This window comes from Sapajus apella, unplaced genomic scaffold (assembly GCF_009761245.1).
Source record: "Sapajus apella isolate SASKATOON/1434 unplaced genomic scaffold, GSC_monkey_1.0 scaffold76, whole genome shotgun sequence".
Lineage (NCBI taxonomy): Eukaryota > Metazoa > Chordata > Mammalia > Primates > Cebidae > Sapajus > Sapajus apella.
In genome coordinates, this window is record NW_022437016.1 from 8,129,213 (window position 1) to 8,146,094 (window position 16,882).

The 16,882-nt window shown below is 37.1% G+C and overlaps 1 protein-coding gene across 10 annotated transcripts in view; it reads right to left on the reverse strand.

The window, feature by feature from the left end:
- Positions 1 to 16,882, reverse strand: part of RC3H2 (ring finger and CCCH-type domains 2) — a 58,388-nt gene that overhangs the window by 8,354 nt on the left and 33,152 nt on the right. For 7 of the 10 annotated variants that reach the window (XM_032251552.1, XM_032251556.1, XM_032251551.1 and 4 more), the window contains 6 exons: positions 9,703 to 10,011; positions 5,187 to 5,401; positions 3,951 to 4,384; positions 3,198 to 3,368; positions 964 to 1,110; positions 416 to 629 (listed from right to left, as the gene is read on the reverse strand). In XM_032251552.1, coding sequence (XP_032107443.1) covers positions 416 to 629; positions 964 to 1,110; positions 3,198 to 3,368; positions 3,951 to 4,384; positions 5,187 to 5,401; positions 9,703 to 10,011 — 1,490 coding nt within the window. Of the gene's footprint in view, positions 1 to 415; positions 630 to 963; positions 1,111 to 3,197; positions 3,369 to 3,950; positions 4,385 to 5,186; positions 5,402 to 9,702; positions 10,012 to 16,006; positions 16,618 to 16,882 lie in introns of those variants that run through there. The other 3 variants (XM_032251553.1, XM_032251554.1, XM_032251559.1) reach the window with 3 other exon arrangements.

Consider the following 16,882-nt stretch of genomic DNA (forward strand, 5'->3'; position numbering starts at 1 on the left):
TAAATGAAGGGAAATGTTTTCCATCTCACAAGTTGAGAATTAAAATGCAAGTACCTGGGTCAGGCACAGTGGCTCATACCTGTAATCCCAGCACTTTGGGAGGCTGAGGTGGGTGCATCACATGGGGCCAGGAGTTCCAGCCCAGCCTGGTCAACATGGCAAAACTAAAATAAAAAATACTCTCTACTAAAAATATAAAATTAACCAGGTATGGTGATACATGTCTGCAATCCCAGCTACTCGGGAGGCTGAGGCAGGAGAATCGCTTGAACTGAGGATGGAGGTTGCAGTAAGCCGAGATCATGCCACTACACTCCAGTCTGGGTGACAAAGTGAGGTTCTGTCTCAATTAAAAAAAAAAAAAAAAACATAGTTCTTAGAACTTATCAGGCTAGGTATTATGTAAATGGATTACCTGATACACTGATGGGCTTAGTTGCACTTCCTTGGGAAGCAGTGGCCTGGACGGGATCTGTGGTATGGTATCCTGTACGGGAAGATCTGGAAATTGCACCCCATTTTGAGATGATGGGTCCATCACTAAAGGGAATTATTGGATCTTCTTCTTTTGTCCTTCTCTGAGTTTCAAATAGATGTACTCTTCTCTTAACATCGCCACTGTCCAGGTCCTATATAAACCAAAGAAAATCAATAAAAGGACTGTTGGCAATTACTTCAGCTAGTAAATATATGCTAACAAAAGACATATAATTAGATTTTTTGGCAAATTTAAAACTAGCTCTAGACATCAATGATATTCCAACAAGCTGCCATTAAACCACCAATGTTCAAATAATTTAAACATTAAATGTAATTTATTTCAGACTTACCTAAATATACCCAGCTAATGATGAGTTATAAGGCAACAATATGAATGAATAAATAGAAAACATTCATTATACAACTTGAGTGAACATGCATCATCTCTCACCTCCAACCCCTGCAACCCCAGCAAAATCATACCATTAACACAGCATTTGAATTAGCAATTACATCTTTGGGCTCTGAATCGATGGCATTTATACAGGAGCCTATGGTGCCACAAGACCACGGAGAATAATGGGAAAGATGTTCTTCTTCAAATTTTGTACCACTCACACTCTCTGAGAACTGGTTAAAAAATCAAAAATAGAAATAAAGCCAATTAGTAAGAAGCTTAAATTTACACTTATATTATAAATATAAATTTTATGTTATTTATATTTTATATTAAATTTATATTAGTTACCTATAACTAATATAAAGTAACTATTATAGAATTCAGAGGACTTCATAGTGAACGATTATACTCTTTCAATAACTAATATAAAAAACTGTAATAAACAACAAATGGTATTTTGACAATAGAAAATGGCATGCTTTCCCTTTTCACTTTGTCCTTTAAGTGCTCATATGGAACATCTGACTAATAACTATCAAAACCAATTAACAAGTATTTATAGTATGCTACTAATATGGTATTGGGTGCTCCAAGAAAAAAAAACAGAGAAAACAAATACATAGATACACACAGAGTTCACAATCCGTATCCTAAAGGAGTTTATAATTTTCTTTTGAGACAGGGTCTTACTCCCACCGCCCAGGCTAGTGGGCAGTGGGGTGATCACAGTTCACTGCAGCCTCAACTTTCCGGGCTCAGGTGATTTTCCCAACTTAGCTTCCCAAGTAGCTGGTACTACAAGTATGTGCCACTATGCCCAGACAATTTTTTGTATTTTTAGTAGAGATGGGGTTTTGCCATGTTGCCTAGGCTGGTTTCAAACTCCTGGGCTCAAGCAATCCACCCACTTCAAACTTCCAAAGTGCTGGGATTATGGGCATGAGCCACTGCACCCAGCCGAGTTTATAATTTTCTTGAGAAAAAGAACACCATGTGCAAATAAGGGAATATAACTGATAAATTATGCAGTATCAAGTAAAAAACAAAAGGAATTCAAAGAAGGCTTTGGAGCTAAAGGAGAAATAAATTTTAAATGGACGTGATTAAGAATACTATAGGACCGGAATACAAAAGTTGTAAGAATTATTAAATCTAGTTTACTAATTATTCAGATAAAAAAAAAAAACTCAAGGCCAAAAAGGTTAAATAGCTTTTCTTAAGTCAAACTCAGCAGATCTGAGTCTCAGAGAAATAATGATTTCCTGAAGCCTAGTATATCGAAAAAGAAAATACAAGCGGCATCTATAAAGGAAGTGGCAGCTCTGTCACTCTGTTGTCAAGATATTTACTTGCTTTGAAGAAGTCTAAGTTTGATAAGACCAGTTTGGATCTGGTTTAAAAATTCAATGCTTTATTGAAATATTTATGGATTAAAAAATATAATGCCTAAGATTACTTCACAACAATCCAGTGGGAAGAAGGGGTACAAATAAGACAGTATTGACTGAGTTGATAACTGTGGAACCTGGGTGTTGGGTACAAGTTATTACGTTATTCTCTCTATACTTGCATATGTTTGAAATTTTTTATAATGAAAAGATTTTAACATTTTTAATATCATAACTTCAGGGATGGGGAATAAACCAGAAGAAACTTTAAAAATAAATTAATGGTTTTCTCTAAATATAACAGTACTGAAAACATCATATTAAATTAAAATCATCTTGATACAAAAATTTATTTTGTAATGCCAAAAACAATAATTAAAGTGATGTAAAGAGAATAAAAAATACCGTAGGTATTTCTGCATCTCTTGTGAAGTAGGGAAGAAATACCTCAGATAGCCCAGGATTCAAATCCCAGCTATTTAAAGGCTGAAAGATCTCGGGCAAATTATTTAACTTCTGTGAGTAGGATTCCCACCCTGTAAAATATGGAAAATACCTGCCCCCTAAGGTTTTTGTGAGAATTAAATAAAATAGCTTTATGCAATTGCTTAGTACAGTACTGGCAAATGGCTTTATGAGTAGGTGCTCAATAAATGATAGATATAAATCACACTAAATAAAAAACCATAAAATAACTATATTACTGGAAAGATTTTGAATTCTTGGTAAAGGACTATGGGTTAATGGTCTTCAGAGTCTCATAACACCTAGCTGTAGTGCACATATATTCAGTGTTTATTGAACTAAACTCAACTGCACACCAAACCATTGCAAAATATCCAACATAGCCAATCCTGGTTTGAATGAGTAATTTGAAATCAGCTATTTGACCTATCCCTGTGACATCAAGTAATTAAAACCTTTCTTACATCCGCACGAAAGTCTACACTGAATAGAGGAGAAGGTGGTGTTGGTGACTGTGTTGCCACAGGAAGAGTTGAAGAGACAAGAGGTGCTTTCTGAGTGTGGTACTGTGCCCACTGATCTGGCTTTCTTCTTATCTGCTCCTCGCAACTGGTCTTCAAATGACCACAAGGTTCCTAATGGGGGATAAAAGAAACAATCTTAATCATCTAGGGAGTGGTCAATAATTTAACTATGTGAAAATAATGTAAACAGTTTATGATATTGTTGGGATAAAAAAAATACAGCAGGGAAAGTCACCCTAGTCTGTTCTCCATACACTGAAATAAAAAGGTTTAATATTTATTCAACCGATGTTAAAAGCAAAATCTGAGCACTCACTTTACTGGTTTAGGAAAGTCATTTGTATATATGTGGTGATACTGAAAAAAGGCCCTAACCTTGTATTTTTAAGATTTCTTTCAACTTTCCCAACAATTTCCTATCCAAACATAACATTTATTGAGCATTAACATGTATCAGGCCCAGTTCTAAGAGGTTTGATTTCTAATTTAATTCTCACAACAGCCTTATGAGGTAGGTACTACTATTATTTCCATCAAATGAATAAACTGAGGCATCGAGAGGTCAAGTAAATTCCTTAAGTCACACAATTAGTAAGTGGAAGAGCCAGGATATCTACCTGGGTGGTTTGACTCCAGACACTGGGCTCTTAATGACTACATTATAGCAGCACTCCAATTTCCATCATCACTTACCCTTGGTAAAGGCACAGTTGTCCTTGGCTCACTTGGTGGCTGACAAGCCACCGAGTAATACCCATCTAATGAGTTATATCTTTCCCGCAAAGATGTCTGATAGACAGATGAGTGCATCACATCCATTGGAGGTAAAGAATTGCTTCTAATAATGTCATCTCGTTGGTACATAGGTGGGCGCCAGATGCGCCTGCTGTCGTACACAGGAGCGTACATTCCAGAAGGTACTGGAGGAACTGGTCCATACGGCTGCGGAGGAGGAGGTTGGTAAGGAGAAGAATTCATTCGATCTCGAGGGGAAAATGTACTGTAATGATCGGCATATGGCATGGAAGCAGGTGGGAGGGAGGACTCTGGAACATTATTGGACCTCACAAAGCGAGGAACACAGGGAGCCACACCAGCTGGTACCGTTGGAGGTGGTGGATAGTACCCTTGAAAATTGGAAAGAGGAATATTTAATGTAATCTTAGTACAATCCAACATTTTACAATGGCTTAAATCTAACGCAGCCCTTAATGCCGGAAAATATAGTAAGCTGTGAACCTTACCTTATCCTGCTTTACAAAGCTTTATACAGCGCTTTTTTTTTTTTTTTTTTTTTTTTGGGGTAGAGACAGAGTCTCACTATGATACCCAGGCTGGTCCTGGGTTCAAGCGGTTTTCCTGGTTGGGCCTCCCAGAGCGCTGGGATTATACGTGTGAGCTACCATGCCTGACCATAAGCTACATATTTTCAAGATATCACTATATGAAAATCATTAATATTCAATACTTTTGTTAAAGTACTCTTTAAAACACACGACAGAGCTATTAATATACAGCTGGCAAATATCCTATTGCCACCGGTTTTTGATCAAATAATCAGTTACATCATTGATTTTTATTAACCTTTTTGGGAGAAGAGGTAGACCTCTTTCGAAATCTATATAAGTTTTTCATTGTATTTCCAAAATTGCACATAAGCATACATAAACTTTTTTTTACATCATTTTAGGGAACTTACAGAAAACCCCCTGAAGTTCACTCCTGAACCCATATTTGATTTGTAAGAATGACAACTTTAAAGCTGTTGGTATTTAGAACCACAGATCCTTAGGGGAAGGAAGAAAACTTAAAAGTCATATAGTCAAAAGGATTAATTTTTTTAAATGTAGACATTCTAGAACTATTCACTCATTTATCTAAGGGAAACAATATATCTTTTTTTCCTTAGAATTGTTTAAAATTACTCACCTGTCTGTGGGTACTGTGGGACTTCAAAGGGTATCTGAGTCCTTGGATCTTGAAAATACTGAACGTTTTCAGAATGCGGAGGATATACTGGTACTCTAGTTAGAAATGGGCTGGATTTTTGAGGCACAGAATTCAGCTCTGTTCCAACATTAGAGGGCCCAGCTGAGGTAGCTGCTACATTACTTACAGGAGTCTTGGGTGGAGAACCAATTTTACTGGAGAGAAAATTTAATAAAGGGCAAAGGATAAATCACTGTCTATGATTGTCCTCCTTAGTAGAAATTTTTAGTAAAATTATATTCAGAAACCACTAATAGAAAACATTTCAGATATTGCCACATTGACAAATAAAACAATGAATTTCACTGCCACCTTATAGAGCTAATTTACATGATCATGGTAACAGATGTCATATTCTGGTGTGGGCCACAGAGAATAAAAACAATTCCCAGATATTAATATGACTCATCAGTTGCCATTTACCCAAATTTTTTTTTTTTTTTTTTTTTTTTTTGAGACAGGGTGTCACTCTGTCACCCAGACTGGAGTGCACTGGCACAATCATAGTAACAGCTCACTGCAGCCTTGACCTCCTTGGCCTAAGTGATCTTCCCACATCAGCCTCCAAAGCAGATGGCACTACAAGTATGCACCACCATAACGGGCTAATTTTTAATACATTTGCTGCTCAGGAGGGTCTCAATCTCCTGGGCTCAGGCAATTCTCCTACCTTGGCCTCATAAAATACTGGAATTACAGGCATGAGACACCGTGCCTAGCCACTACTCATTCTTTAAAAAAAGATTTTTCCCTACTGAAGGTTAAAAAAAAAAATTCTGTTCAATAAGTTCTCAACAGAAATAATATAGTCCACTAGTAGAATTCTTTGGGACAAAGAAAACAGACATGTAAAGAAAGGGGCTGTTTTCTATGAGGAGTTAGATTAGCTGAAATATAAGCTCCTTGAGGAAAGGCCACTTTGTTTATTTTGATAACTTCTATATCCCCAGCACCTAGAACAGCTCCAGGCAGAGTAGGCACTTTGTAAATATTTGTTGGACAAATAAAACTGTTCCTGGCATGCAGTAAGTACTCAGTAAATAGTTACTGGATGAATGAAATGGTAACTCATTAAACTGATGATGCAAAACACACCAACCTATTATTATTATTATTAACACAAAATAATTTTCTTGGTTGAGTCACTAAGTAATTAGCTCGAGAGGATCTAATTATGGCTTTCTTAACCACTTTTAAGAAGTAAATGTTGACAGAGCTTTAGATATGTGACGACTGAAGAAAATGATCTTGTTAATTATGCAGGAACTTAATACACTGCATCTCAACCAGATTAGAGGGTTTTTCTCAAACTAGAAAAAGCATTTTAAAGCTAGGGCATAAATAAAAGGTATATGGGCTGTCTTTAAGTTTAACACAGATTAGTCTAGCAGATGTTTACTTCCACGTGTAATTGCGTATTAAAACAAAAAAATAACTAAGGAAGTATAAATAATAGTAGGTACAAATGTATGGGTTTGGAGTATAAAGATATTTTAGAGCTGTGCTTATTCTTTACATAAGTAAAATAGAGACAACAAGGAAAATGATTAGGATTTCCTTAAAACAATAATAACAAATATTTATCAAGTAGCTATTTGAGTCTATTCCAGGCACTATGCTTTACAGAGATTATCTGGTCCCTCTGTGTCAAAATGTGATATACCCTAAAATTTGGATTAGTACTTTCGAACGGTAAACTCACAGACTTATCAACAAAAAGGCAACAGGATCTATGATAAGGTAAACATTCATAGCCTCATGAAATCACGCAAGCTATCTTCGAACTTAAGGAAAACTTCGAACTTAAGGAAAAAAGCTAATCTTCAATCACATCCTAGTCAGAATTAGATCACTACCCTAGATAACTTTCAGGATTCTAGGCTCTTCCCATGGCAGCTTCTCTCATACCTTATTGATTTTGCCTGTGCTGCCTTCTCCATCCACAAGGTCCTTCCTTCTTTACTATCCATACTTTTGGAAATAGCTCAGGTATCATCACTTTACCTATAAGAAGCCATCCACAATACCTCTAATAGGATTAGTTCTTCTTTTTCCTGTGTTCCAATAACAACTGGAACAATTATGTTGCAATAAAAATTTAGATTTATTTTTTTTATTTTTTTTGTTTGTTTGTTTGTTTTTGCTTATTTTTCTGAGATGGAGTCTCGCCCCCATTGCCAGGCTGGAGTACAGTGGTGCGGTTTCAGCTCACTGCAACCTCCACCTCCTGGGTTCAAGCAATTCTCCTTGAACCCAGGAGGTGGAGGGTTCAAGGTGTCAGGAGCTACCACACCCAGTGATTTATTTTTTTAAAAGTTTTTACTAGCTGGGCATGGTGGCTCACACCTGTAATCCCAGCACTTTGGGAAGCTGAGGTGGGCAGTTCACAAGGTTAGGAGTTCGAGACCAGCCTGGCCAACATGGCAAAACCCCGTCTCTATTAAAAATATAAAAATTAGCTGGGCCTGGTGGCAGGTGCCTGTAATCCCAGCTACTTGGAAGGCTGAGGCAGAAGAATCACTTCAACCCGGGAGGTGGAGGTTGCAGTGAGCCTAGATCACCCCATTGTACTCCAGCATAAGTGACATTGAGAGACTCCATCTCAAAAAGAAAAAAAAAAGGTTTTACCCTAGTTCATTTTGTTTAAAAATTGAGATATTGTTATTATTCATTATTTTAGGATGTACAATTCAGTAATTTTTAGTATATTCACAAGGTTGTCCAATTATCACCACTATCTAATTCTGAAACATTTTCATCATTCCCAAGAGAAACCTGTACCCATTAGCATTTACTCCCCATTCCTGTCCCAACCCTAAACCCCTAGAAAGCATTAATCTCCTTCCTGTCTCTATGAATTTGCCTATTCTAGACATTTAACATAAATGAAACCATATGTGACCTTTTGTATCTGGCTTCTTTCATTTAGCATGTTTTAAAGGTTCATCCATATTATAGCACATAATAGTACTTCATTCCTTTTTTATGGCTGAATAATATTCCATTGTATGGATGTAAAACAGTTTTACAACATTACCTTGCCAAAACTCTTCAAAAGCTTATTTCCTAAGCATGTATACATAAGGTATTCATAATCTGGTGCAAACCTATCTAATCTTATTTTACACTAGTCCCTAACATAAGCCTTCAGATCTGAAAGGCTGGTCTCTTTAGTATTCCATATAATTACAAACAGATTTAATCCATGTTATGTTGTTCTTTTTTTCTGTAATTTCCCATATTTCTCCCAGCGATATAAAATTTTCCTGTCCTTTAATCCAACTTCAGTATTGTTTCATATGTGTAAATGCTATTTCTACAACTATATCATAACTCCCTTAAAAGCAGAGCTATCTTATGTTTCATGTGCCAAAAACAGAGCTCCAAGACCGAGTGCACAAATAACATTTGTTAACTAGACAATGTTCTCACATATATCTTTTCAAAATCTTGCCCAGGGAAGACTGTAAAAGTCCTTTACTAAACAATTTCCCCCATCATATGCTGACTGCAGAAATAGCAAATGTTACTGTTTATCCATCCATCATTGATTGCTATGTGCCTAGCATGATGTTTTTTTCCTAGCAGGCATAAAATAGATACTGATAGACTATTTTTAGGCAACGAAATCTGAATATCAATATACTGATGAATATTTTATTACATCATACTCAAGATTTTAGAGTTGGAAATAACTTTCGGATCATCTGAAAATTTAAACATTTTTTTCTAAAGGCACCAAAACCCTTTGACAAACAAAATCTTATGCTGACATGCAATAACAATTAACAGTGATAATAATAATAAAGCAAATATTTACTAAGTGCTTCCTGTCTGGCAAGCATTGTTCAAAGCATACTGGAGTATTCATTCACTTAACCCTCATAACCAACATATGAAGTTGATACCATTATAACTCTAGTTTTATGAATTAGTAAACTAAGGCAGACAGATTAAGTAGCTGGCCTAAGTTCAAACAGCTGGGAAACCATGAACCAGAACTTGAGCCCACAGATTCTGGCTCCAAAGTGTCCCCTCTTAAGTGCTACACCTCATTACAGAGCATAAAGTGAAAGTGCTCTAACTGAAACAGAGCTAGAGGCTCAGCATTTTACCTGCTTAGGTTTCTATTTAGTTCTTTTCTAGAACCTCTATGGAATCAACACTACAGTTCAAGAAATTAAGATGTGAAAAAACCAAATTCTGGTCCAGTCTCCAGTGTACAGTTGAGGAAAACAAAACTCAGAGTTAAAGTCACTTTCCAAGTTCACAGGGCTATTCGGTTGCAGAGCCAAACTAGAACTCAAATTTTTTAGTATTTAGTGTTTTTTCTATATCAAGAAATATTTTGCATAAAAATTCTGATTAACTGGTATTCTTCAGGAGAAATAAAAACACTCAGGCATTTCTAAAAAGGAAAAAAAATTTCTATTAATTGTTTTTACCTAATACCTACTTTTCAGTTACAGAATCTGCAGAGGGCCCAGCAGCATTCTGACCATTAGTGCCAACCTTTCCCACTTTCTTCACGGTCTCCAGAGCTCTTAAGGTACTGTCAGTACCACGTGAGATTAGCTGGGAAACACTGTTTTCTGCATTTGAAATTCCATTTGTACTTGCAACAATTTTCCCTGTTGTTTCAGTACTTCCTATGACAGAAATGACATTTCCGGCTGTGGTTGTAACAGTGTTGTTTACACCAACTTTATTTAGAAGAGGAAACGTTCTTACAGTGGCATTGATCTTTTTGTTCCTTAATCGATACCTGTTTCAAAAACAATCAACATATTGGTGAATATTTTACTAAATCTCACTCAAGAAAAAATACGGCAATGGGCAGTGGGAAAAGATTGAAAAAGGAGAAAACACCTTTGACAAAACGTTTCTTCAGCTAAATAATCAAATAAAGTCTATATATCAAATTCTACTACAACAGACCCCACATGAAAATATATGTCATTCACATATGTATATAATATACATGTAATTAATATAGCAAGCAGAGTATACGTGTATTCTTTTTTTTTCCCCCTCATGTCACTTTGTCCAAGAAGGTATTCAAAGAAATCTTTTGAAGGAGTGAAAAGAGATCATTTGAAAATTTTGTATTACTAGAATATAAAGTGCATTATGTAAAAATGACAGGAACTGGCAGCAAATTTGGTTAAGAACACAGAGTAAAGAGAAAAGGTACGCAAGAGCTGAAGCCACTCTGTTGTTACCAAACTGTTTAAGAATTGTTAAAAATAATTTTAAAAACTCATTTCTAAACAAACATTACACAAAAATGTAGAAATTCTGTATTATATTTTTCAGATTAGTTTATACCTAAAGTTAAAAACATTTGTATTATTTTTCTGATACTGTTTTGAATATTATTTATGGTGATCATTGGATATAATACTCTAACACACAAAAGGACTGGCCATTTGATTTTGGATTCCATTTAAGAAAATTTGTTTCCCCATATATACCAAAATTTCATTATAATGTAATTCTTTTTTTTTTTTTTTTTTTTTGAGATGGAGTTTTACTCATGTTACCCAGGCTGGAGTGCAATGGCGCGATCTCGGCTCACCGCAACCTCCACCTCCTGGGTTCAGGCAATTCTCCTGCCTCAGCCTCCTGAGTAGCTGGGATTACAGGCACGCACCACCATGCCCAGCTAATTTTTTGTATTTTTAGTAGAGACGGAGTTTCACCATATTGACCAGTATGGTCTCGATCTCTTGACCTCGTGATCCACCCGCCTCGGCCTCCCAAAGTGCTGGGATTACAGGCTTGAGCCACCGTGCCCGGCCTTATAATGTAATTCTTAACAATGTTCCCTCCAATTTTTTTTTCTTTTTGAGACAAAGTTCCATTCTTGTCACCCAGGCTGGAGTGCAATGGTGCAATCTTGGCTCACTGCAACCTCTGCCTCCTGGGTTCAAGTGATTGTCCTGCCTCAGCCTCCCAAGTAGCTGGCATTACAGGTACGTGTCCATCACCAAACCTAGTTAATTTTTGTATTTTTAGTAGAGATGGGGTTTTGCCATGTTGGCCAGGCTGGTCTTGAACTCCTGACCTCAGGTGATCTGCCCTCCTCGGCCTCCCAAAGTGCTGGGATTACAGGCATAAAGCCACCATGCCTGGCCCCTCCAATATTTTTAAAGCAGTGAAAAACTAAGTTCATGAACAGAAAGAAGACTATACATATTTGAGGTCGTAATTATATATGCCTAAAGTAATCTGTTATTAATATTATATATAAACATATAGTAATTAAATATAAATAGTGTTAGTAATAAGCAATGCCTTCACAATAGTTTCCCTTTTATTCCTCTGGTATCTATAAACAGCTTAATTATTCAATCTTCTCTTTTCTTTCTCTTTAACATGTACACGTTGGCAGAGGAAGGTGAAGCTCAATGAAAGACAAGTTCTCCCAGATTAGACTGGCTGAAAGTGAATTAACAGAATATTAAAAAACAACAACAAACAAATAGGTGATGGCCAGTTTATATGTTTTCTCTCTCTCCTTTTTTTATTTTTTGAGACAGAGTTTTCCTCTTATCAACCAGGCTACAGTGCAATGGTGTGATCTCAGCTCACTGCAACCTTTGCCTTCCAGTTCAAGCAATTCTCCTGCCTCAGCCTCCCAAGTAGCTGGCATTCCAGGCACCCGCCACCACACCTGGCTAATTTTTGTATTTTCTGTAGAGATGGGGTTTCACCACGTGGGCCAGGGTGGTCTCGAACTCCTGACCTCAAGTGATCCACGCACCTTTGCCTCCAACATGCTGAGATTATAGGCATGAGCCACTGTGTCTGGCCAACATCATCTTACAGATACCAGGAAAACCAATAATTACTTCTTTTAAGAAGGAAGGGCCTGAGCAGATCTATATTTTAGGAAGGCAATCTGGTGGTCTGGAGGGGCCCAAAGATCCCTATGCCTTCCTCCAGATTCTCTCTGAAACCTACTCTCATTATTCTTTTCCTCAGAGTTCTTATACAAAATACCCAATGTCTCCTTGCTTTCCAGCCTCAAAAAACAAAACTTAGATAATCCACAAGGTTGCTCTAGAAAGCAAAAAATAAAGTTTTGACTATGAACACAAAAGAGAGGATCTGGAGAAATAAAACCTTAACCAAATGAGGAAAAGTAAGTGACAAGTAGGGATATATATTGGACTCAGTATTTGGGTAGCTAAAGGCTGCCTATTCAGAGACACTGTGTTGCCTGGACTGCCTTAAATCCTAAACTCAAGTGATCCTCCCAGCTCTGCCTCCAGAGTAGCTGGGACTACAGGTGTGCATCACCATGCCTAACTCTCCCATTCCTTTTAAATCTCTTCTTACCCACCTAGTAGCTACTCTTAATTCCTCACTTGTAAATACCTTTTTACTCCCTTGATCCACTCCCTCTGTGTAACTCATTTGGTAAAACCTCAACCCTGTTCCCAAGAAGCTAAATGTTGGAGAAAAATTGTGCAGTCATGCTGTCTACAATCCCTTCAAAATTATAAATAGGTAATTCATTAATATGCTTCTTTACTAAGTTCATTTTCCCATCTCTAACAGTCTTTTTCCCTACTACTTTCAACCACCCCTCCTACAGCTAGATGATACTGTCTCCCACTTAACCACGAAAACAGATGAAAGCAGAGGAGAATTACTTATCTTTCCACTACCAATTCCAGTAACTTTCCTGTACTTGTAGCCACATATTCCTCTTAAAGATAAGGGACAATGAGTTCCTGTTCCTGACTAAAGCTAGTTTCACCACCTGTGGCCAAGGTCTCAAGCCTATTTACCTTCTTCTAAGACTTCACTTAGGTAAATATCTTTTTTTCTCTTGGGGAACCTTTTTGGACTATCTGCTCAAATGTTATATTTTCTAAGAGTCCTTCCTGGACTATCCTATCTAAGAGATCTCCCCTTTCTCAATCATTCTTTTTCTCCTTTGTGTATTTTTTTATACTGCCTGTCATTACAACATATTATGCTATATCTATTTATGTCTTTTTACTACAATATAAGCCCCCCAGGAGGATAAGAATTTTGCCTTTCTTGCATCTCTCTATCTTTAGCACAGTGCCTTATACATCCTAAGTGTTCAATTACTATTATTATTTCAAAGGCAGGGTCTCCATCACCCAGGTAGGAGTGAGCCACTATGCCCAGCCAATTTTTTTTTTTTTTTTTTTTTGTAGTAGAGACAAGGTCTTGCTATGTTGCTGGTTTCAAACTCCTGAGCTCAAGTGATCTTCCTGCCTCAGCCTTTCAAAGTACTGGAATTACAGGCATGAGCTACCTCACCTGACCCCCAATTATTATTTGTTGCATGAATATAGAATAAGTTTCAAACTTCATATGGCCAAGAGAACTACTGATTTTCTGCCCTGATGCACTTCCCATTTCAGAAAGACTACTCAGTTATGCAGGCTCCATACCTTGGCATTATCCTTGATTCCCCTCTTTTCTTTATAGCCCACATTCAACCGGTCCATGTTGTTAGCTCTACTTCCAAAGTATATCCTAAATATGACTACTTTTTATCATTTCCATTGCTATAGTCCTACCTGAGCTACCGAATTTGCACCTGTGGACCACTGTGGAAGTTTAACTTATTTCTATCCATGTAGACACCAGAGTGATATGTCTAAGACAAAATGAAAATCTCATCATTCCATTTAAATAACAATTACTTCCTATTGCAACCAGAATAAATCCAAATTCTTTGCCATGGCCAAAATTGTTTATTTACTTGTTTATTGTTCCTCTGTTTCCATTAGAAACGTCTTGAATAGTACCTACTATATAATAATCAATTTTTTTTTTTTGAGACAGAGTCTCACTCTGTCACCCAGGCGCCATGGTGCAATCTCAGCTCATTGCAACCTCCACCTCCCAGGTTCACATGATTCTTGTGCCTCAGCCTCCCCAGTAGCTGGGACTACAGGTGTGTGCCACCATGCCTGGCTAATTTTTGTGTTTTTAGTAGAGACAGGGATCCCCCCCCATTGGCCTAGCTGGTCTCAAACGATTAACTGCCTCAGACTTCTGAAGTGCTGGGATTACAGGTGTGAGCCACTGTGCCTGGCCACTATTTGTTGAGTTGGCTGATCCCTTGCTTTTGACACTCCCCAGAATATAGCAATTCTTAGGAACATGACCCCAACATCCTAGTTCTAAAATATATCCACATAAATATTTATATAGTATTTATTTTACATATTTTATGTTTATATATAATAAATACATATTCTAAAAAGGGATTATTGGGCATCCACATTTTGTTTGGTTAGAGGAGTGTATAATAGAAAAAGAAAATATGGGTAAAATTAATTTATTTAAGTTAAACGTTTGCTGAGTTTCTGGTGTTATGTGAACTAAGACAAATGGCCTATCCTCGAAAAGCTCAGAGTGAGGTAGCAACACGCATTTTTTAAACCAAAAGGACAGACAGTGACATCACCTACTTCTCTAATCTTCTGTATTATCCCTGTTTGTTTAAACAGCAACAGGGAGTGTGAAGCTAGTTGGAAATAAGAACTGTATATTATTTTTTTCCTCCACATAAATATACTGAATTTATGTATCTGATATTTTCTAGATGCAGGAAATATACAGATGAATAACCCTTGCCAGGGGCCAGGGCTCACACCTGTAATCCCAGCACTTTGGGAGGCTGAGGCAGGCAGACTGTTTGAGCTCAGGAGTTCGAGACTAGCCTGGGCAACATCGGGAAACCCCAGCTCTACAAAAAATACAAAAGAAATTTAGCCAGGCATGGTCCCAGCTACTTGAGGGGCTTACATGGGAGAATCACATGAGCCTGGGAGGCGGAGGTTGCAGGGAACCAAGATCATACCACTGCACTATAGAGAGAGGCCCTGTCTCAAAAGAAAAAACAAAAACCCGAGGGATAAATGAAGTGCAATGAAAACATATGTATCAATAATCAACTGTAATACTGTAGTTTTATAACTATACCATAATTTTTAAACTACTATGTATAGAGTGCTATGGCAGCACAGTGAAAGATGCAATTAACAGTGCCTAGGGAAGTCTGCAGAGGGAAGATAATATCTGATTAGAAATAGCTCTCCAGATAAAGAAGAGAGAGAAAATAATACAATATGGAGTAAACAATACAGACAAGTGAAAAGAAGAGTAAAAGACTATTTATCTAGTAATCAACAGTGATTGATTGAATGTACCTTAAAAACAAAATACACAAATGGTGGAGTAGGGCTAGAGTACAAAATCAGGATGAGACTCTGTGATGTACTAAGGAACCAATTAAGAATTTAAAGGAGATACACATATTTTAGAAAGAAAATAGTGGAAATGGAAAGGACAGGCTGAGATATAGGAACACACTGGGTAAAAAGCCACTGAAGCAGTAAAACAAATAAACTGAATTACCATGTGAAACACTAAAAATGTGACCAATAATTTGGCTATTATTTTTGAATGACTGAGATTTCATTTATTATTTATTTCTATTAATCTATTTATTATTTTTATTTCTTTATTTTTTTGAGACAGAGTCTCGCTCTGTTGCCCAAGTTGTAATATAAAGTGATATAATCTCAGTTCATGGCAGCCTCAACTTCCCAGGTTCAAGTTATCCTTCTACCTAAGCCTCCTGAGTAGCTGACAGGAATATGCCACTATGCTCAGCCAGTTTTGTCTATTTTTTGTATAGGTGAGGTCTCACTATGTTGCCCAGGCTGGACTCAAACTCCTGGACTCAAGATATCTTCCTGCCTTTGCCTCCCAATATGCTGGAAGTATAGGCATGAACCACCATACCCAGCTTGGCTATTATTATTTTTACTACTACTTTTATAAGTCTGGCAAAAGATAACGAAGTACTGAACTAGGTACTGCAGATGAACGGTATGAAGTCTGTTTGAAGATATGAGAGAGAAGTAAAATGGATTTTCAGCTTGGGCACTAAATGAGGGTGGAATGGCAATGAAACCACAGTTTCTTCTCTGACTTTTTTAGTCTAACTGCTCCCAAGCAAAGTATTCTCAAAAGCTCTCTTTTAGCTAAAAAGCTCTATTTCAGGTATGGACAAGCTGAATATATTTCCTGGAGTCTCACAAATTATCTTGATGTGAAATTCTGTATATAGAATTGGACTGGGTGCAAACAGCATCTTTTTTCCTTCGGACTCCTGTATCCTGTCTCTAGGTTCTTCAAGCGGGGAAAAAACCTGAGAAGAGAAGCATGTTTCTGCCCTTTTCACTGCAGACACACATATCTTCTCTCTATCACACTGCTGCTGCTTGTAGAGCTCATTATGTATAGCACCCATGCTAGCCACTGAGGAAAGGAGATAATAATAAAGATTTAGTCCATGGGGATTACAATTATGTAAGGTAGACAAACATTTAATAAACAGATCATGGGCCATAGTTCCTGTAAAATGTTTTTGTAAACAAAGCTTTCAGCCATGCCAAATTTATGCATTGTCTGTGGCTGATTTTTTTTTTTTTTTGCTACAATAGCACTGCTAAGTGGTTGTAACAGATTCTGTGGCCCACAAAGCCAAAAATGTTTGCTATCTGAACTTTATAGAGAAGTTTGTCAAGCTCTAAAACAGACCATTAATTAATTTTATGTGATAAGTGTGT